At 41.8% G+C, this 23,228-nt stretch overlaps 1 protein-coding gene across 1 annotated transcript in view; it reads left to right on the top strand.

The window, feature by feature from the left end:
* The window catches only part of VOPP1 (VOPP1 WW domain binding protein), a 35,795-nt gene that overhangs the window by 10,625 nt on the left and 1,942 nt on the right, over window positions 1-23,228 (top strand). The window contains exons 2-3 of the mRNA XM_033165511.1: window positions 17,462-17,520; window positions 20,936-21,013. Of these exons, the coding sequence (XP_033021402.1) occupies window positions 17,462-17,520; window positions 20,936-21,013 (137 nt within the window). The remainder of the gene's footprint in view (window positions 1-17,461; window positions 17,521-20,935; window positions 21,014-23,228) is intronic.

Below are 23,228 nucleotides of genomic sequence, written 5' to 3'. Positions count from 1 at the left end.
TACTGGTTCGTGTTCCTCTTGCTTCCTATTGCTTGCTGGTGCGTACTGGTTTCTACTGATGCTTACTGGTCTGTACTGGTTTGTACTGGTGCTTACTGGTTTGTACTGGTTTGTGTTCCTCTTGCTTCCTATTGCTTGCTGGTGTGTACTGGTTTGTACTGGTGCTTACTGGTCTGTACTGGTTTGTACTGGTGCTTACTGGTTTATACTGGTTCTTGTTCCTCTTGCTTCCTATTGCTTGCTGGTGCGTACTGGTTTGTACTGGTGCTTACTGGTCTGTACTGGTTTGTACTGGTGCTTACTGGTTTGTACTGGTTCGTGTTCCTCTTGCTTCCTATTGCTTGCTGGTGTGTACTGGTTTGTACTGGTGCTTACTGGTCTGTACTGGTTTGTACTGGTGCTTACTGGTTTCTACTGGTTTGCGTTCCTCTTGCTTCCTACTGCTTGCTGGTGCGTACTGGTTTGTACTGGTGCTTACTGGTCTGTACTGGTTTGTACTGGTGCTTACTGGTTTGTACTGGTTCGTGTTCCTCTTGCTTCCTATTGCTTGCTGGTGTGTACTGGCTTCTACTGGTGCTTACTGGTCTGTACTGGTGCTTACTGTTTTGTAAGCAATGCTTTTCCCCCTTTGCAAAAACTGCACAAATCTGAACTGATCCTTTGCAAAAAAAAAAAAAGCTGTAAAACTTTGAGCTGATTCTCAAAAAAAACCCATGGGTTTTAGAGGAGGAAAACCAGAAAAATATTTTTTCCCTTGTTTCCTCCTCTAAAAACGAGGTGCGCCCTATGGTCCGAAGCGTCCTATGGCGCGAAAAATACGGTACCTAGTGTTAATAAGTGGAAGGAAGTTGCAACACACAAGCTAGATCACCTAATATTTTCAGTCAACTGCATGTCAAAAGTTTTTAATTATCAAAGATAAGATGAGGGTGGTTTAGGATGAAATGTGGTGTTTATAAACTGAAGAATCAAAAAAAGTTGTGGATTTGGAAAAGATTGTGCAAAATAACTGATCAAAACATTTCAGTACCAATGGGTTTTTTTTGTGGGAGGGTTGCCATGTGTCTGGAATTTCCCAGACATACCTGGAATACTGCAGTCAGTGTCCGGACATATGGCAACCCATTGTCGTTTTTGCCAATTTTCCTCAATAACTTTGGGCAAAACTAAAACAAAAATCAACAACTTTGCCAAAAAAAACTCAGGCAATCCTAAGCTAGTGGCAATGGTAGGTCTGCCAAGTATTCTAGTTTTCTTATAGATAGCTCTTCTTAATTCCGTTTTTGTGGCTGTAGCTTTATTGAAGTGCATCACTGAGTTAATGGGTCAATTTATTCTTCTGTTACAGCTGATAGATTATTATGGGTACACTAAACATTTAAGCTAGAAATAATGTACATTTGTGGTATCTTTCATGCAGAAATCTTAGTGCACTGTGGAATGTTGATTAAAACTGATTACATGGAAATTGCATGCATGAGTAGCTTTAGAGTGGAGGCACAGAGCAAAGCAGGATTATAAGCAATTTACAGTGGTACTTCGGGTTACAGACGCTTCAGGTTACAGACGCTTCAGGTTATAGACTCCGCTAACCCAGAAGTAGTACCTCTGGTTAAGAACTTTCTTAAGGATGAGAACAGAAATCGCACGGCGGCAGCAGCAGCAGGAGGCCCCATTAGCTAAAGTCGTACCTCAGGTTAAGAACGGTTTCAGGTTAAGAACGGACCTCCAGAACAAATTAAGTTCTTAACCCGAGGTACCACTGTACTTGAGAGAAAGTGTGTGGAGGGGAAGGAAGATATGCAGAGGCTACCTGCGCAGTTAGATTTGGGCAGTCATTCTAGTGTTTTCATAGTCATTATTTTTGTAACATTGCCAATGCCTTGTCTTTATTGATTACATTTCTTTTAATGTCTTATGAAATTCAATCCAGTCACAGAGCCATCTTTCTGGGCTGGTTCTTGAGGTCAGTATGGCTATGTTTTTGCCAATGCTCAGCAGTCAGAAAGGGACTTTGCCCAAGTAAAATGGAGGCAGTGCAAGTGTGTGGTGCTTCTTCTAACTTTCCAGCAGTCAGTTTAACATGAGTGAGTGTCCTCCTCTAGTGAAGTCTTTCATGTGCAGACAGCTTGAGGGATGTGTGAAGGCAGAGGACATGATATGCACCAGATAGCCAGAGTCTCATGCAAGGGTACATCCCAGAGGGAAGTCTGGGCCACTCTATCAGTTTATGGGCCTTGCCTTGGGAGGGGTCTCAAAACCATAGAGCCAGCTCTAGGTTCATCTGGTTTCTACTTTGATGATGATGACTTACTAATATTTATTAAATTTGTATACTGTCCTTCATCTGCAGATCTCAGGGTGATTCACAAGATAAGAACACAAAATACATAAGAAAAACAAGAACAAAAACCAATAACTCCCCCCACGCCTCAAGAACACATTTAAAAGGCCATAGATTGTTTAATCAGCTGAAGGCCCTGGTTATAGAGAAATGTTTTTGGCTGGTGCCTAAAGATATGCAATGAAGGTGCCAGGCGAGCCTCCCTGGGGAGAACATCCCACAAGCAGGGAGCCACTGCAGAAAAGGCCCATTCTCATGGCTGCCACCCTCCAGACCTCTCATGGAGGAGGCACACGAAGAAGGGACTCAGGTGGTGATTGCACGCTCCAGGTGATCCTTGGCTCCAGGGCGTATTCTGGCCACATCGACAATTCTGAAGTGCATGTGTATTGCCTTTAGTTAAACAAGTTCCTAGTCCACGATATCTAATTGCTAGAATGCGGTTCCAACTTTTAGTGGTGTCAAGTTTTATTAATGCATATTACTTTTAGCGCCCTGTTATACTCATCAGCAGACTGGCTAAATAAAAGTATTCATTACACTCCATGCCCAAATGTGAAGCTAGTTCTTCCTGAAATTCTAGAACATTTTCCCCAGTTTCTTTCTGACTTCATCTGCCCTTGGTTATCTGTATGGACCATGGGATGCTGTCTGACTGTTGGGACTATTGGGAGGCAGGCAGGCAGGCAGGCAGAAAACCAAGAGGGGCGAGGAGCAGAATGATGTGTCCTAGAAGAGGGCATGGCTGGCTGGCTGGAAGAGAGGAAGGGAACACTTCACACTGTGACAGTTTGTTGCAAGTCTCATTTGTGTTTTTGTTGCTCAAGCCTCCTTAGTCTTGGTTTCATTTAGTAGTTCATAGAAGATACTATTTTGCCCCAGAGCTCCTTTGTATTGTATAAGGATGTGTATATCATGTCTGGCAAGGAAAATAATGGTGTATTTAAAACCTGTTCCTCTACCTGAGATGCATATGCTTATTTGGTTGTTGAACTGCAGAAATGAAGATGCTATCTATCTAAATGTCATCTTTCTAAATAAGCATCACAGATGCATGGCAGAACACAGTAGCACTGATAAAGGCAAAATATTGTAGTCACAGTGGTGCAGTTTTATTATCTGGCTCTTGCTAATTGTTTCTCATTGTGAAGCTCAGTTTCAACATTTTGCAGAAAATGTAATAATAGATCCAATAAAACTTCCACTCTTTACCTGTTGGGACTAGTAGGGGAAATACTAATGAGAGTTCTGTCTGATTTGGGGGAGATTGAAATATAAAACGGCCATTGTTATATACATTGTTTTATAGAGCGCTGTAACAAACTCCTGCCTCAGTAAGACAACAGAGAAAGGAAGATGGAAGAATATATGCAAGTACAGTTACAAATATTTAGACCAGATTCTGTAGGGGAGAGGGCTAAGGCCTTATGGCAAAGGATTTGCAGAAAAGGTGGGTTTTGAGGAGGGATTCAAAGACAGAGAATGAGGTGATTCCATGCCTCATAGGTGTTCTGTGGAAGCAGGAAGTTAAAACAGAATTCCCCCCTCTTCAAGTTGGCATAGTTTTCAGCATAGTGTCAAGCTGCATTTCTGCCACTGTGGAACTGAGACAAGTAGTATACAAGTCAGAGGTGACACAAAACATGGCTTTCCATCAGTATTTTTTCCAGATGAAAAGCCACATCCTTTATTGAAGACTCAGACTGTACATTTAGTAGAGTGGGACAGTTATTTTAAACAACCAACCCTCCCTAGTTGTATTTAATGTTGTGTAAGGAGATTTGCACGGTAGAGATTATGTAAAACAGAGATTATGTAACAAAAGTGCTTCTGTAAATCTGTTCCCTGCAGAGGCTTGCAGTGGGTGAGAATGTTTCCTTGAGCGCAGTGTGACAAACCCAGTATGTATACAGTTGGGAGGTCAGATTAATGAGCAATATAAACTGTGTCCAAATAAGGAAGATTTAACTTCAGTGCTTTGCTAAAGTGCCAAACATTCCAGGATGTGGAAGATGCCAGTTTGGTTGGGTGTAGCTGTATCTGCAAGACTGTGTTTAGCTGGTATAGCTGAAAAATCGCCCTTCCCGTTAGATACTGCTTGTTTTCTTAATTACACCAGAGTGCCAGTATTTACTTGACAGGTGTTAGCCACGTGGCCATTTGCAGGTGTAGCATGCCCAGTCTCCTAGCCAACAGGAGATCAGTAGCACACTGTAACTTTCTCAGTTTCCCCTTCCACTCTCATAAGCAAATTTCCTCTGTCTCTTCCATGTTTTGCTTTAGCCCTAGTGTATAGTGTATTATTAGGGACGTGGGTGGCATTGTGGTCTAAATCACTGAGCCAATCAGAAGGTTGGCAGTTCAAATCCCCATGATGGGTTGAGCTTCTGTTGCTCTGTTCCAGCTCCTGCCAGCCTAGCAGTTCAAAAGCATACCAGTGCAAGTAGTTAAACAGGTACCACTGCAGCACTCTGGCTTCCATCACGGTGTTCCGTTGCGCCAGAAGTGGTTTAGTCATGCCGTCCACATGACCCAGAAAGCTGTCTGTGGACAAACGCCAGCTCCCTCGGCCTGAATTGAGGTGAGCGCTGCATCCCATAGTCACCTTTAACTGGACTTAACTGTCCAGGGGGGTTGTACAGTGTATTATTATTATTATTATTATTAATTATACTAAGTCTCTCTCAGGGCCACGTTTACATATTATTTCATGGCAGCACCACATTGCTGCACTAACCCCATAGAAACATTTGTGTTACAATTTTATCTCTTGCCAGTTTTAATCAGGGTTTTCTCTTAAGCTGATTTGTGGTTCTGCTCATGTTCCCGCACCATACAACTCAATTTCTTAGCCCCTCATCAAACTTTCTTTTCTCTGTCTGTACCACAATAGGTTTTGAGTGTACTCCTGGATACTGCCCTGAACCTGGGTTCCCAGGTTTTGGTGGTGGCCAGGAGTGTGTTTGTACCATTATGTCTCATGCACCAACAGCACCCTTGAGGTGTTGGATCTCTCCACAGAGATGCATGCCTTTGTTACATCCTGATTGGACTACTGATACAAGCTCCACATGGAGCAGCCTTTGAAAAGTGTTCAGAAGCTTCAGAGGTTCCAAAATGCTGCAGTGACACTACTGACTGGTAGGGCTTGGCAATGTATCAATACATCATCCAACACCAGTTTGTAGACCACATCATGAGAACCGTTTCAAAATAATTGAGCTGGCAATGTATTGCAAAGCACAGCCTTTAAAAAATCCAGGGGGCAGTGTAATTGTGAGCCCTCTGGCTGGCTGCCTGCCTGCCTGCCTGCCTGCCTTCCCTTTTGGCTCCCTTTCCCCTCTGATGGCAGAACAGTTCCACACCCAGCCTCAACTGTGGTATCTCTACCCAGTGCAGGAATCGTAGCTGGCTGCTTCGTCCTTCTCCATCTCTCTGTCTAGGGAGGAGCGGAAGGAGTTCGCTCTCTAAACGCAAGGGCTCGCTTTCCTTTGAGAGGAGGAATCTACAGTGCAGATAGCACATACCTATTAAGCTCCTTGACTGCTCCTTTGCCCAATCTCCCCCTCCCACCAGCGTGAACACGAAGGACAGCTCCTTTGCCCAATCTCTACCCCTCCCACCCTTCATAGTTCCATGTTTTTAACCTTTATATATAACACTGCACATCACGATGTTTAGCTGGTGATAAATCATGTTGTTGAAAACAGATATCACCCAACCCTGATTATGTCCTATAACACCCTATATGGCTTTGGCTCGCAGTTCCTGGGTGTTAAAATCCTTGGATGAGCACCTTCTTGGATGAGGTCCATCAACATGGGAGGCATGGTTGGTGGTGACATGAGAGAGAGCCTTTTCTGTGGAATTTCCTCCCAGAGGTTAGACTGGCTCCCTCTTTGCTATTCTTCTACCAGCAGGCTAAGGCTTTCCTATTCAGACAGGACTTTGAAAACTAAGGTGCAAACAATGCTGACCACTGGGCTGCTGCCAGGGCAAACTGCACTTTAATGCTAGTTTTAAATGCATTTTGGTGTATTTTGACTACTCTTTTTAACTAGTTTGTTTTTATTACTTTGTATTTTATAATCATGTGTTTGAATGTTGAATCCCCACTGTGGTAAGAATTTACCTCTACATCACCTGTTCTTGCCCAAGTGAGGGAGCACTGTTAAATAAAACATGGAACCAGAACTGGGTGGATAAAAATCAATGATTTTTTTAAATAAAAAAAAATTCAATTTTTTTTATTTAAATCAGATTTTTTTATTTAAATCGGATTTTTTAAAATAAAATGCTTTTTGAGTTAAATATATTACCATCCAAAGGTTATTCAATCATGAAATAAAGATTAGTTTTTTAATTATGTAGAATAAGGCTGTATATGTTTAAATTTTTTTTGGTAAATAAATTCCATTAATCCATTCACAATGTCATTTATGCTCTTCCAGAGGTTTTTGTAAGATTATTGGGCAGTTTCTCTGCCTACAAGATATTATCACAGATGCTTGGTTTACTTTTGCAGTTCTCAAAACTGAATTTGACTCAGCAGAGATCACATGCCTCTTCTTTACAGCAAAAATGTTATAACATGAACAGAATTGACAAAAAGACCTTAATCCTATTGTTCTACAAACCTATGAACACAGAATCAACCCCTTCAGTGCTAAGTTTCAAGAAGTTCAGTGAATAGAATAGAAACAATATTTTTCTGATTGTTTGGAGTGGAATGGATCTAATAAATCTATTTAAATTGTTATTATTAAGGTAATGATTATTTTTCTCCTTCCTAAGTACAACAGAAAAGTTGTCCAAATATGAATGATTAACCTATTAAACTGGGGATAAAAAAAAACTAATATGAAAAGTTGTTATTCTAAAAATTATCATCTATTTGCATATTAAAGTTCTACCAGCAAGAATTAGTCAAGAAAACTATGATTTAAATTGAGCCTTACTGACTAGTGATTTAAATCGTGATTTAAATCAGTTTGATTTAAATCAAATCCACCCTGAACCAGAAGAAAAATAGCAAGCTTAGTGGTCCAGGGACCAAGTTTATTAATACTACTGTGTAATAGGACAGCCCAGCTTAACGTGGTTGTTCTGAATGAACCGCCAATTAGGAAGGACTGTCCAGAAGAGATAGGTAAAAGGTAAAGGCAAAGGACCCCAGACGGTTAACTCCAGTCGAAATCAACTATGGGGTGTAGCATTCATCTCTGCTTTCAGGTTGAGGGAGCCAGCATTTGTCTGCAGACAGCTTTCTGGGTCATGTGGTCAGCATGACTAAACCGCGTCTGGTGCAATGGGACACTATGATGGAAATCAGAGCGCATGGAAATGCTGTTTACCTTCCCACTGCTATTGATCTACTCACACTGGAATGCTTTCAGAATTTGATTGGAGCTAACTGTCCAGGGGTCCTTTACTTTTTTTCTAACCTTTATATATAACACTGCACATAAAGAGCCATAAAACATCCTTCTACATACATCAGTAAAGGTTACAAATTATGGGATGTATACATGCATGGCTCCATACTGATATCAGCTTCCCACATTTACATTGGGGTGCTCCAAGCCATTTGGTCTCAACTATCACACCTTAACCTAGTTGCCTTGGCAACCAGACCTTCATTGAGAATGGAAGAGGGTCTCCCATCTCCTCTTTCTAGGCCTCAGATAGCTTCAAGGGGAAATGCTAGTTGTCACCCAGATGCTAATCCAACAAATAACTTTTAGCAAAGCATCATTTGCCCCTCCAGGGTCAGATAAGGCAAGAAGTCTGGTATGCAATGTTTACACAGAAATACACAGTATAGGAGGAAGGCATGAAGGTTACAAAATGCAGGCACACAGGAATCATTCATTGATGCATTCTATCTAAAAGGTTAAATGCAATAAATATTCAAACCATTAAAGGTAAAGGTACCCCCGACCGTTGGGTCCAATCGTGGACGACTCTGGCGTTGCGATGCTCATCTCGCTCTATAGGCCTCAGACAGCTTCCAGGTCATGTGGCCAGCATGACTAAGCCGCTTCTGGCGAACCAGAGCAGCTCACAGAAACGCACACAGAAACCATTAAGCAAGATCAAAATCTAGATCTAAGGCCGGATCAATCATATCATCACCAATTTGGGAGAAAGGCAAGCTATAAATGCATAATAACAAACGTGTTGAATGGCTCAGAACTGTACTACCTCAAGGACCTTCTGTCCCCATATGAACCAACTCAGATCCTGCAATCAACATCTAATGTCCTTCTTCGTATGCCATCTTAAGGAGAGGTCTGGCAGGTGGAAACACAGGAACAGGCCTTTTCTGTAGTGGCTCCCAGTTTGTGAAATGGTCTTCCCAGGGAGGGAATTTTTCATTGATCATTTCAACTAATTCATTGACATCAAGGAGGTGAGATTTAATCCTTAGTCACAATTCTGCTAAACTAGCCCCTCCCCATGTCATAGTTAGCACCAACGGGAACATTTTTTTAAAAAAATAGCAATTGCAGCAAAGGGCAATTTTCAGTACAATTGTGACTGGGACGGTAAAGTTAAATCTCCCCTCCCCATCTGCCGCTGTCCTAATAAAAACAATGCCCTCTGTACCAAAATGTAAACCATGCAGATATTTATGTTTTATTAAAGTAATAAATACGCAGTATTAAAAATAATAAATAAAAACATGAACATGTTCAGATTCATCAGGTATTTAAGCTGGACCATTTCACTCCTCCTGATCTTTGATATATTCTATCTATAGAAAATGGTTCTATTTAAGCACATAAAGCTTATTAAGATAAGACAAACCAATCATAAAGATGTTTCTGTGTTAAGCAGTGTTGCACCTGGAGAAAATTGTGCTAGCTAAACCTGCTTCTAGCCAAGGTGACAAACTCTGGTTTGGAGCTAGCCAAGACCATTGTCGGAACCAAAAGTCGCAGGTGCATTCACATAATGGGAACTAATAGGTGCTCCTGATGTCTTGTGTATACCTGGTTTTACATCTGCATTTCCCTAGCACTAAAATTTATTAAAACTGGTTCTTGATGCAATGCAAATAAAATAAAATAGACAGTAGGTCTTATCCTCCTGCCTGTGAATATTTGTAAATGCCGTACATAGCAATTAGAGTGATAGCTGTAATTACGTTGTCAAGTGTGCATTTTTCCCATAGCAGCAATGAAATAGATATAATAAAAGCTATATTTTACAACATGAGGTGGGCACAGATTCTGTTTTGAAACACACCCAAGTGCATAGGGGTCGTTCTGTTGCACATTTTGGGAAGCCTTTCCCACTGAAATGAGGGTCAGACCTTGCATATTTCCCCACCCTACCCCCACTCCTGATTTTAGTTGAATGGAAATCTCACTATTTTTTAATTTTGTAATGTGTTTATGCATTACAGAGCCTTTAAGAAAAACTGTTACAATTGCTCCTGAGTTCCCCCACAATTCATGCTTCTATATATTTTGGAACGTGGTTTTTCTTTCTGTCCTTTTTTTTCTTTTTTCTCTTTTGTTCTCTATACATTTGGACGCCTCTCAAGGTATTGGCAACAAACTTGGCATAAAGTTTCCGGGGGCAGGGGGCGTTCTTCGTTGATGTTTGGACACCAGTCGCCATTTTGAATATTGCCTGTTAAGATATTGTCATGAAACTTGACATAAGGATTCCCAAGGTGAGGAACAACAATCTTCATTGCTTATTGAACACTTGGCGCCATTTTGAATCAAGATGATAGACCAAAACATAACTTAGTTGCTTGTGATCTACCATTTTTTTTTGCATAGGTTTGGCCACTTCATGAGATATTGTTTCCAAATTTCCTTCTTAATTTCACCATCTGCAAGTAGGGTGGAGAATATTTGAGTGGGCCTTTTTGCTCAAATTCTATAGAAAATTGTCTGTTTGGGTTAAGACAGTGATAAAATGTTTGGTTAGTGATCTACCCCATCTGCTATCCCAAAATATAGTTAATATAGTGCAATGATGGAATGAATATTAAAACATGTTTATGTCTGTAATATAGATGTTCTCTTTGGTTTTAGTCTAGTCCTAGGCAACAAGATTGGTTCCCAACAAGCATGAGATCTCTAGAAGTGGAAATATGGTTTGGAGTAATGTTCATAGTGTGTATGCATTTCTTAGTTAGTAATTTTAGTTTGTATTGTATGTAAACATAGAACAGTGCTTTATGCTGGGTCCCAAAATATAGTCTAGCTAGTTCAGTATTATCTTCGCTGATTGACATTAGCTCTCTAGCAGTTCCTAGTTGTTGTTTGTTTAGTCGTTTAGTCGTGTCCGACTCTTTGTGACCCCATGGACCAGAGCACGGCAGGCACTCCTGTCTTCCACTGCCTCCCACAGTTGGGTCAGACTCATGTTGGTAGCTTCAAGAACACTGTCCAACCATCTCGTCCTCTGTCATCCCCTTCTCCTTGTGCCCTCAATTCCAGGGATTGAGGCCGGGAACTTTTTGCATGCAAAGTGTGTGCTCTACCACATCTTTGCAAACTGTCTGGGAGCTCTGCCAAAAGGCAGTATATCCATCATTTAAATTAACAAATAAGATGCCACTGGGCTACAGTTCCCTTGAAAGTAGTTTGTAAACTAAAGTTAATACAAAATATAGCAGCTAGATTACTAACTGGGCCAGGAAGTATAGAATGCACCTCACCAATTTTAAAACTACACTGTCTCCTCATTTGTTTCTTAGTCCAAATTTTGGTCTTAACCTTAAAATCCCTAAATGTCTTGGGGATAGTCTACCTTAAGAGTAGAACCCATGAGTAGCTCTACAGTTTCTAGACTAATTCCAGGAAGCCTGGAAGTCATGCCCTCTGACCTGGAAGTATTGTCCTCTGTTCAAAGTGTGTATGTGCCAAGCTATTGTACTTAAAGCAGATTTTAGCTACAAACTCTGTTCGAGTTGTGGCTCCCATTAAATTCTGAACTTTCTGTAGTGTGTTTTCAGGAGTGGTGATTGAGACCTAATTCCAGAATCTGGCTGCATTAACTAGTTTAAAAATGTGGATTACTACATTGCTTTAAAGGGGGGGGGGGGTTGCAATGTGGAAATGATAAAGGCTTGTCACACGCAAGCCTCCTTCCCTGTCATATGAACATGAGATGCAGACTGTATTCAAGTCTTTAATGGAAAATGCATGACAGACTCATCAGCTGTGCTGATAAGAAGCATGCTTTGTTCACAAGATGCTGAATGTGGTCTAATCCCTGTCTCTCTGTTTCTTTTCTTTGCTCATTGTCCTGCATTTACAGTAACCTATTGAGAGCCTTGGAAGTAGTTTAAAGGCCTCTTGGGCAGCGCTGGGCTCCATGCTGTGGATGCTGCTGTGTTAGAACAAATGTTCCTTGGTCTTAGCTTTGTGGGTGGAATAATAAGCACTTAAACAACTGCAAGTGGAGGAACGGAGAGCATTTAGCCTAATGGCAAGAACATTGAAAGGGATAGGCTGAGAACTAGGAAGATGTATTGTTTGTGTTTTGCCTTCAGGACTTGACTGTTGCAATATGCACCCTTGCAGAACGAAACTTCCTGCCTCTTGATCAGGGATGAGTTTCCTGGGGAACACAGAGCATCAGTGCTCCAGCATCTGTGATGGCTTTCTGCAGCATTCAAGGCAGCATCATTCAAAACTCTGGTTTTAATCTCTGAAGCTCTTAAGTAGTTGGCAGAACCACAAGCAACTGGGTTTGTGCCCTGGAAAGGCCCCAACTAGGGTGCCCATGATATTTTAAACTTTAAATCCCTTCTTTTGAATTGATGCAAGGAATCCTACCATAAACAATTATGCGGTTTATATTTTGTTCCCCTGCTTGAGAGCCCATGCTAGCTCGCCCTAGAACAATTCTTTTGTACAGCTTCCTTGCCTGATAATCTGGATCACTAAGGCAGAGCTGGAAAGCATGGGCTATAGTGCAGGAAATTTGGTTTGGAATCCTCTTCTTCCAGCTTCCAGTTGAAGTAAACATGTTCTTTGTGCAAATACTCACTTTTGCTAAGCATTGAAGCTTAGATAGGAAGACCGTGTTGAGTGTCTTAGGAGAGTATTCAGACAGGAGTGAACTGGAGGGCTGAGTTTGGGCAGGAGAAGTAGAAGCTGTGAGGATCAAGTCTCCTTGGGTCTCCTTCCAGTCAGGAGGGGAGAGATCTTCTAGATAGAGAAGACTCCCAAGCCTGTTAAGAGGGGTGTGGGGACCCCCTGGGTCTGTTAGACTATTTGGAAATGCCTTAGGAGTGGGATTGTTAAGAAGCTGGGTAACTGACAAAAAGTGGCTCTTGCTCATGAACAAAGTTTTAAGCTATGAAGGAAGCTGTGCTGTGTCAAAGTATTTACTGGTAACTATAACACCTGATCTGGAGTCTTAGGCAGAAGCTGAACAAAAACAACATTGACCCAACTTTGTTTTGTAAATAAAACCTTTCTTATTTGTTCAGCTTCTGCCTAAGACTGCAGATCGCTAAGTTTTCCCTCACACAAGAACCCAAAATGTTAGCCTGTGGGAATTTAGAAATGTAATTATTTGGCATACCGTGCGGTAGGTTCACTACAGGTTTAACTGGGGGCTGTTAGTGGTGAGATCCGCTACATTTAATTGGACTTAGCAGTAGGTCCATTGCACCTTGATTCAGGGAACAGCACAACCCTGTAAAAAGTTGAAGGCAGTTTTAAACACAAAGTATAAATGAATTTTAATATAGTTTAGAACAAACACCAGAGACACAGGGAGTTTGAAGTAAAAAAAAAAAAAAAATCAGTCCTTACAACCCCAGAGGTAAGTTTGGCAGGGTATATAGTCTGGTGAAACTTAGAAACCACAAGTGATCAGTGATTCAGTGCTGAAGGATGCAGTTTTATTGCTCTGTATATATGCTTGTGCTTCTCTATGACGAAGCAAAACCAAAATACATTATATGCAAGAAGCGCATAATTGCATGATTTTTATAGGTGCAGGATTGCCATCAGTTTGGATTGTCTTAGTGGAGAAATTTTATTTATTATTATTATTCATAGTAGTAGTAGTGTGACAGCATAATGCACATGGCCTTGCCTTAAATATATACCAGGTAGTTGCGCAGCTGTGTGGAATTCCAAGGATTCCAGGTACTTGCCCAGCATCAGCGTTTGCTTTTGGAAATAAGGCACAGCAGAGACTGTGGTGTCCTTATGATGTACGTTTTGTTCACACATATATACAACCTGAGTGTACGATGGAGGGGCTCACATCGCTGCAGCCTTGCATTCAAATAGTCGACCCACATTGTGCTCTGACTCCCCTCCCCAGCTTGCCACTACTTACAGACTGAAACAAAACTGTTATCCTTAAAACAGCAAAGCTCACTCTGCTTTGTCTCTGCTAATTCACACAGAGCTGGAGGAGTTCCCTCTCTCTGGCCTTCCTGATGGCCCATTATCTTCCAATTGTCTTTAGTTAATGGCTGATCTCCCAGCCATGAACATGGGAATCTGAACATGGGAATCTGAACATGGGAATCTGAACATGAGAATCTGGTTTGACCTGTATTTTAACTAAATCCAATGTCTGGCACCCAGGAATTAGAAAGGGTGTCCAGGAATTAGAAGTAGGGTCCAGGCTCCCCACAGACTTGTAACAATATCATATGCCCTTTGCCCTTCTGCCCGTTATTTGTCAAGCTTTCTGTGATTTTTATCTTTTTTCTTGCAAGGGCAAAAGTATTGCCTGTCAGAACTTTGAAGCTACAAAGGGGCTTGTGATTTCATAACTGGCATTCCAGAATAAACACTCTAGAAAAACCTCCTGAGATAAACATTTTCTCTTTGGCCCTGAAAGAAGTATTGAGCAAGTATGGCTAATGCTGGGGATAATATACAGTGGGGGCAAAGATACTATAGAACACACAATCACATCATGGTTTTTGCTTTCTCCCATGGGGGGGGAGAGAGAGAGAGAACATGAACATGAACATGAATAGAACATGAATGGGACAAAGTCTTTGAAGTCCTCTACTCAGGCCTTTCTGATTCCTTAAGAAACATCAAAGAAATCTTTCCACTGCCACCCCACTTAACCTTTTGGGGATTGTGACACCACAGCTAGCACTCAGGGTCTTGTGGCTTTTCAGATGATGCTTTCAGCTCAGTGGTTCTGCTGCAAAAGGTCAGAGAATCAGAGAGAATATCAAGAGACATATCAGTGTATTTGAGGGCAGTTTTCTTTATCCTTTTGGTTTCTCCTTTGTGTACTTTAAAGGGTAATCCTTGAGGACTTAGATGAAATGCTGAAGGACAGTCCATGCTTGTTCTTGTGGTGTTGAAGGAAAAAAATACTGTGATATTTAGTTAAGCATATCAGCTAAATTGTGTGCCTGTTTACATGAACTGAATTCTGACATTGTAAATTTAGTTACTTTACAAGTACAGGCAGTGACCATTTTAGGCATGTCCAGTTGACCTCTTGTCACTGATGTTTGGGTCCTTTTGGACCTGGGAGAGGGTGGAACGGGGTTGGGCACACTTATACGCACTCTGCTGGAACACGTGGAGACTGGGAATGGAACCCGCCTATATTGTTTTTCTTTCGAAAAGGAACCACCCAAGTCTACTTCAGAAATGATCCATAGTAATCAGATTAATTTGTTTGACATTTGCTGAATATCTGAAAATTAGTCTGAGCTAATTAGGTTGGGCCTTGGTGTTTGTTGGTAACTTAATTGCCAGATGCCAGAACCCAGTGAGCTGTGTGGTGCTCCTCAAAGTTAAATGCCAGTTTTAGTTGATTCATCTATTAATTGTGTTTGCAAACCTTAATTGGTTTAATTAAAACTAGTTGAGCTTTTTGAATGTCTGTGGTAACCTTGGGAAAGGAGCAGGGGAGAGAATCTCAGTCCTGACTCCATATAAACTCATCCCTAAATTCTCATATTTTTCAGTAGTGGTCCTTTTGTGCCAGATCAAAAACTTGGAAGCTTTGATGGTTCTGCTCTGGGTATGGAATGTATCACAACAGTGGCATGAATATGCAGTCCCTGCTTTCTGTGATCTTTTGTAGCTATCTAGTGTACCTGAGCTATTCAGTTAAAGTATGTTATTGGTAGTTCTTAAATATATATTTTTAGCTTTATTTTAGTAAATAAAGTACAGGAATTTGCTGCACCATTGTCTATACCAGTGTTAGAAACTCAGATATACAAGCTACATGCCAGATGACTCCTTAAACCAGGTTGCAGTCACCAAAACGGAATGTCTAGTACTCTTTACAATACCAAGTTCACATTTTATTAGAGCTATTTGATGTGATCAGAATTTGGGCTTATCTCATTCAATACTATTACTCTTCTTCTTTCTATATTTAATATTCATATGGCCCATAGATTGCATGTGTTGACTGCCATAAGCACACATCAGCAGCATTGTTGCAATGAACCAAGTGCGGGAATTCATGTGGCCAAATATCATAACAGCTGGTTCACATGGTCAGTTCACCACAAGCATGAACTGGTGAAATGAATCTTCGTAAATTGATCATGAAGCTTTATGCATAAGTGCATTAGGCCTAATCCCTAACAAGTCACATAGTCAATGAGTATCAGATCTAGCGGTAGCCACTAGTGGTTGCAAAGTTAAGCAATTGGAACATCACCAGGATTGTCTATTTTAATATGTAAATAATAATACACAGCATTTATATGTGCTTTTGGTGCTTAACATATGTTAGATTAGTAATCCTAACACAAAAACTCATACCAAGAACAAACTTAGTTGGTCTCTAAGGTGCTACTGGAAGGATTTTATTTTATTGTCCTAACAACATGCTGTGAGATGTCAGAATTATTATCCCCGTGTTGGAGATGGACAGTGAGACTAAGAGAATACTGATTTCTTGTAGGTTGGGGGTGGGAATCCTGTATATTTCCAGATGTTGTTGGACTACAACTCCCATCTCTCAGACCTTTCAAAACAAGCAATCAGCCAAGGCTGGCAATATTTCTTTGTGCTCTGTGCTGCTGTCCAGGGTCCTGATTGCTTTGCTATCTCATCATCTCAAAGTCCCTGTGCTGACCCAGAAGAAATAGACTTAACGGTAATTGGGTGGGAAGCAGCCATTGACACAATTTTTGTGTGTGCAAGTCAGCTGTTGCATCAGTTGTGTGTGAAGGCACAGTATGGTGGTCCATTCTAGGAGGAACAACAATGGGAGTGCAACGATCCCTTATAGGCCCTCTAGCCACTTAACAGTGAATTGTGAGTTTGTTTACAGCAGACATGTTTCCCTTAAACTGAAGCTGAAGCAAACTGTGTTTCTTCCCACTTTTATTCATTTTTGCATATCTGCTGATTGCCTTAGATACTACCTATTCACAATGTAATTTTTTTTAACTTAGCTTGGTAAATATGAATACCTTTTCTTTCTGGAAAGGTGAGAAAGGCATTATGCTCAATCATAGCCCCATTGCTTTAGGTCAAAAATGTATTCACCATCTGCTGTGTAATAACATAGAGCAGTGCTTTTAATCTATGTTATTTAAATAGGTCTAATAGACCAGGCTATTTTGACAGGAGCAGATTGTCAAATAGGCAATCAAGCTGCCTCTGCTGTAATTCCCTCTCCTCTGCAACAGTTAGAACCATGTTTCCCTCTTATTTATTGATTACACTTGTCAATATCCTTCTGGGATAAAACTCCTCCTAAGACTGCTTCTAACAACAGGAGCAGGAAAGCATTCGCAGCAGAGAGTCAATGGGCCTTTCCCAGCCTACATATTCTTCCTTGCAGAGATTCCCAAGTCATTTTGGACTCCCCTTTCCTGGGAACCAGCCTCTGCAACTGGAAGAACCTTGAGGGGGGTGTGAGGATTTGCAAAGTTGAGTCAGCATGTCTAGGAGGGATGAAGCACCAACCAACCCTGCAAGCGCCCAGTCCCTGCAAACCCCATTGTCACACTTGGGACTGTGGCTCTCACTTTGCTTCTAGGATAACTATTCATCTGTGAACTGAAGGGATATTTTCTGTTAAAACTTCTAGTAGATATAGTTGTTAAATGCTTTGTATAACTCGCAGGTTCTGCTTTACATGATGAACAATGTCCTCTTTTCCCTTTCTTTTCAGTACTCAGAGGCCAAAAAGCAGTGCTGGTACTTTGAAGGGGTGTATCCTACATATTATATGTAAGTGATCCTCCTTTTCTCTGTCTGTTCATTTGTGAATGTGTGTGTGTGTGTGTGTGTGTGTGTGTGTTTACAATGTTGGGAGATAGATTTAAGCCATGGGTAGGCAAACTAAGGCCCGGGGGCCAGATCCAGCCCAATCACCTTCTAAATCTGGCCCGCAGCTGGACCAGGAATCAGCCTGTTTTTACATAAGTAGAATGCGTGCTTTTATTTAAAATGCATCTCTGGCTTATTTGTGGGGCATAGGAATTTGTTCACCCCCAAAAAAAAAATATCTGGTCAGGTCCCCCACAAGGTCTGAGGGACAGTGGACTGGCCCCCAGCTGAAAAAGTTTGCTGACCCCTGTATATCTTTATATTAGCACTTATTCTAGAGCAGTCATTCCCAATTAGCTAATTACTGAGGACCCTCTATTTTTCAAAAGCCAAACCATGGACCCCCTACTTTTGATATTTTTGATAACTGTATGGTAGTTACCTATGCAAAGCATTTTTTTGAAGAAAATGTTGGGTGGCCCATAATAAGCAAAGGTGTACTAAAAAACAATAGCCAAACCATAAAATTTGTGATATTACCACAAATTGCCTATCCCCAGACAGGAGGAAAACACTGTCTCCATTGCTCCATACAACTGGTCAGGGCTTGATAAAGTATTGGTGAAGACTGAGTAGAAAACAGCTGGGATTTCATCATGTTGGTAACAGTAGTAGTAGTAGTAGTAGTAGTAGTAGTAGTAGTAGTAGTAATTTTTATTATTTAGTCCTCCTGTGTCCAAGTTTCATCCCTGGCTTAAAGAGATTAATTCGTTTTTATTCTTGCTGATTACCCAATCGGAACAACCAATTTTTGAATTTATTAGGATTCTGCCATACATATGTTTCCTCCCATCCCAAAATGTAGCCACATAGCTTCCCACAGAAAACAAGAAAACAACATCCGCACAGGCTGCCTTTTGCACTAAATAGGCCTGGGCGATGTATTGTAAGTAAGCATGCCATCCATAAACTAGGTCAAATCCTTCCAGATCCAAAATAGTTGGATTTTTCAGCTCCACCCAGCACAAACACGCTGCCTCATAATACATTTTCAAATCTGGAACCCTCCTCTACTCTTTGCATCAATTAGAATTTTATATTTAATTTGGGGGGTGGGGGTTCCCCTTGCCAGATGATTTCAGTTATATCCTTTCTCCATTGCTGGAAGCAATCAGTACCATTTATCACAGGTAACGCTTGAAACAAAAAGATCATCTCTGGTAAAATATTCATTTTGATTGCCAATATTCTTCCAGGCAGCAAAAGCTTCATGTGGTATCAGTATCATTTTACTGTAATTATCTTGAAATAAGTTCAAATTTCTAGGCACCAGCCAAACTTCCAAATATTTGACTTTCTTTTCTGCTTTAAATCCAGAAATCTTTTCCAAATTTTATTTTGCCTACTTCCCCAGATTTTTAATTATTATTTTGGTATTTTCTTTATTGATGTACAACCCAGCCAGGCTGCCAAACGCTGTTAGGGCCTCCAGGACTTTGGGAACACTTTCAAGAGGAGATCTGGTCTTGTTCTGTTGTGTTAGCATCTAATCTATAAACATTGGGTGAATGAGCTGTCATAATGAAGATTTTCCTCTCGCTTTTGTGCTTCTGTTATGTCTAACCAGTGACATATTGAGATCTGATATTCTCCAACTCATTAAACACATTGTATGCTTGGTCATTGTTCAAAGCCTATTACTTTTACAAAGAGAAACGAAGTGTTCTTAACATGTTTTTCCCCCTGCAAGTACATGTGGGAGAGGGAGACATCCCAAACCTCTGTAGTCCTAATACATCTTTTCTTGGCTTTGTATTATTTGATTTATGTTCATACTCGAATAGTATCTGCTGGTTTCTTTGTGTTGCTTTCTGAGAACTCTGTATTGCATGAACAGATGCTTTTTAAACTAGCCTAGTGTCAGGGACTCTGGGGCTTGAACTGGCTGGGATCCAGTCTAGTGTGCCATTGTATTCTAAGGCTTCAGAGCTCACATCAGGAACAGAAAGGGTTCCTGTGATTGAAAGAAAATACTCAACTTCTGGATTGACCATAGCCTGATTATAACCAGATCTTTGTGTGCATTTTGTTTGTGTATTTTCTGGAATAATATCCCTGCAATGCTCACACAATAATATGGTTTAAACATTGCTGAAACATCCATTGTTCTCCATCCGTTCCAGTTTTAATGGCATTAAGACTAGAAAGAAATATTTTATTTCAGATATAACTTTTGGATTTATTTTCCAGCTCAGCATTATTTTGTTTCTCCCCTGAGTCCCCAGGATGACACCACTTCAGTGCTGCACAGCTTTCCTTTTCACTTACCTTGTTTTCTTTCCTGTTTCTTTGATTTCCCTCCAAAGAAAGCGTTGCTTATGTTAATCTCTTCTTTTACTGCATTTGATTCATGGACATTTCCTAGCTGCCTTCAATCCTGTTAAAAGGCAGGATATGTTGAACAACCAGCATTGAAGTTTCTTTCTACATTGACTCCTGGTGAAGAGCTTAGTGAAAATGGGTCCAGTGATCCGTCAGCCATGACTGAGTTCAGCCATCTTAAAACTGGAAATTCACCAAATTTAATTTGCTTTTGGCAGTATATCAGATTAAATAAGGATTTTCATGCAGGCATTTTGTGACTAGCTGGTATAGTCATTTATAGTACAGTCTGCTAAAATACATTACAATATACAACTGAAATTTTGCATATTATTAACATTGATCTGATTTTGTAATTATTTCCACTAATTGTTGTTTCTGGTGTTTTTCACCTTTCATAGTCTATACCTTTTCATTTTTATTTTGGTTGACCTGTATTCACACATACAAGTATCTGCTTGATGTTGCAATCGTGTGTGAGAACCACTCCAGAGTTACCTCCTGTTTTAGAAACTATAGGAAAATAATTTGAAGCTGTGTGTGTATTTCTTTTTATCTCCTGGAGCACCCCAAGTGTAACACCATGAATATGATTGAAATGGAAATCAGTTGCATGCAGAGCTTCTCTGTATTAGTGACTACAATTGTAGGGCATTAGCAATGTTGCCTTCTTTACAGGCGCAAATTAGCACTGCTATCGAGTCTCAAGGGAGCATCCCAGCTGTGTCTTGTGCAACCATAGCAACATGGTGCAGCTACGGTACAGCCTCCAGATGTATGATGTCACAAATGACATTCTTAGATCTCTCTGCATTGGAATTGCTAGATCTTCCACGTCTGTTCTTCAGCTAATGTGTTGACAGCTAAAACCACGAGGCTTGACAGAATCTTAGCCCACTGAGGTTGTTTTCCTTTCCTGTCAATGCCTTATTCTGCAAGGCTGCATCTTGGCTTTGCAATCTCCAAATGTCCTCCGCTTTGTATTCTTATGCAGATGCCGCTCCTATGAAGATTGCTGTGGTTCAAGATGCTGCATAAGGACTCTGTCTATCCAGCGACTATGGTATTTTTGGTAAGGCAGTGATAACTATTGATAAAGTTTAGGGTTGCATCCGCTAATTGAATTCTCTAAGGCATGGGTAGGCAAACTAAGGCCCGGGGGCCGGATCCAGCCCAATCACCTTCTAAATCCTGCCCACGGACGGTCCGGGAATCAGCGTGTTTTTACATGAGTAGAATGTGTGCTTTTATTTAAAATGCCTCTCTGGGTTATTTGTGGGGTATAGGAATTGGTTCTTCCCCCCCCTTCAAAATATAGTCTGGCCCCCCACAAGGTTTGAGGGACAGTGGATTGGCCCCCTGCTGAAAAAGTTTGCTGACCCCTGCTCTAAGGCTATATCTACACTACAAATTTATATCAGTTTTAATTTGAATGTAACAATAATTAGGTTCCCCTTGAGAATCCTGGAAATAGGTTCTGGGCAAGTGTGGTGGGTCTCTCTGCTGGAGATCCTCAGCAATTACTTTTGTCTATAAGCTGCCTTGTGTCCCTGTCAGGGGGGAAAGCAAGGTATAAACTAACTAACTAACTAACTACTACTGCTACTACTAATAATAATACTTGATAAGGAAAAGTATCATAGAATGAACAGACAGATTTATTATTTGAACATATTGTGCACAGGGATGTTTTTGCCTGTAGGGAAGGCAGTCACGGCTAGGCAGGAAATAATTAATATTTTCCTCCCCAGCTTTGGCTCCACACCACCTATTACCTAAAGTAGGTACCGTATTTTTCGGCCCATAAGACGCATCGGACTGTAAGTCGCACCAATTTTTTAAAGGGGGAAAACCAGAATTTTCCCCCCTGGTTTTCCTCCTCTGAAACGCTGGAGGGGGGCGCTGGAGGGGGGGGCAGAGGATGCAGCGGCAACAGAGGGACCAGTCCCTTGCCTCCCCCGCCCCTGCCGAAACCGGTGAAAGTGGGGCGGAGAAAGGGGAAGCCCGGTAGCGATGCTGTCAGGCTTCCCCTTTCTCCACCCCACTTTCGCCGGTGTCAGGGGAAAAACCTGCTTTTGGGATGGGCGGGCGGCGCGGAGGTTGGCGGGGGGCAACCAGCAACATCTTCTCTGCTGCCGGCTGCCTCCGCCGTGTTCAGTGAGAAGCGGCGGGCAGCGGAGAAGATGTTGCTGGTTGCCCCCCGCCAACCCCAATCGCTGCAACATCCAGCAACATCGCCGCCTCCGCCTCCCGCCGAACGCAGCAGAGGGGTGGGGGGAGGCAGCAGGGAGCGAAGCAGATGTTGCTGGATCCCCCCCCCCAGCCTCCGTTCGCAGAAACAAGCCTGTTTCTGCGAGCGGAGGTGCGGGGAGGATCCAGCAACATCTCCGCTTCCGCCCCCACCTCCTGCCAAATGCAGCAGAGGGGTGGGGGGAGGCAGCAGGGAGCGAAGCAGATGTTGCTGGATCCCCCCCCCAGCCTCCGTTCGCAGAAACAAGCCTGTTTCTGCGAGCGGAGGTGCGGGGAGGATCCAGCAACATCTCCGCTTCCGCCCCCACCTCCTGCCAAATGCAGCGGGGGGTGGGGGGAGACAGCAGGGAGCAAAGCCTTCGCTCCATAAGACACATCAACATTTTCCCTTCCTTTTCAGGAGGGAAAAAGTGTGTCTTATGGAGCGAAAAATATTACAATCTAAGGTTTCTTTCAGACCTATGTGATCTAGGGGTGTTTTTGATGTCGATGATCATCATGGGTGGGGGGAGTTACCTTTTTCTCTCCCCAGGTATGACCCCCCCCCAAAAAAAAAATCACTCCCTATCCTTCAGGTAGCCTTGGAGAAAAGCCTTCTGTTGGCCACAGAATATTTCTGGGCCCAATTCTGGGTGTTCACACCAGTGTTTAAAGCCCTAAATAGATACCTGAAAGAGTGCTTGCTTCCCTACAAGACTCTGTTGGGTGTCAAGCTGGGCAGAGAGGGACCTCTTTATAGTTCTGCCACCCTCAGAAGTTGTGGCAGGGCCTTCTCTGTGGTAGTCCCTAGGTTGCGGAACACCCCTCCCCACAGAGGTGCATCTATCAACTTCACTGTACCATTTTCAGTGAATGCCAAAGACGCCCCTCTTTACCCTGACCTTCGACACATGAGATATATATATTTTTAGGACCCACCTTATTTCTGTGATTGTAAGTTGATTTAGTTTGTTTGTAATGCTGTGTTTTCATTGCTATAATCTACCCTGAGACTTTAGGATGAGGGGTGGGGTAAATAATAATAATAATAATTAATA

This window comes from Lacerta agilis, chromosome 12 (genome assembly GCF_009819535.1).
Source record: "Lacerta agilis isolate rLacAgi1 chromosome 12, rLacAgi1.pri, whole genome shotgun sequence".
Taxonomy (NCBI): Eukaryota; Metazoa; Chordata; class Lepidosauria; order Squamata; family Lacertidae; genus Lacerta; species Lacerta agilis.
The sequence above is the reverse complement of the archived record's forward strand: the minus strand, read 5'-3'. Positions and strand labels throughout refer to the sequence as shown.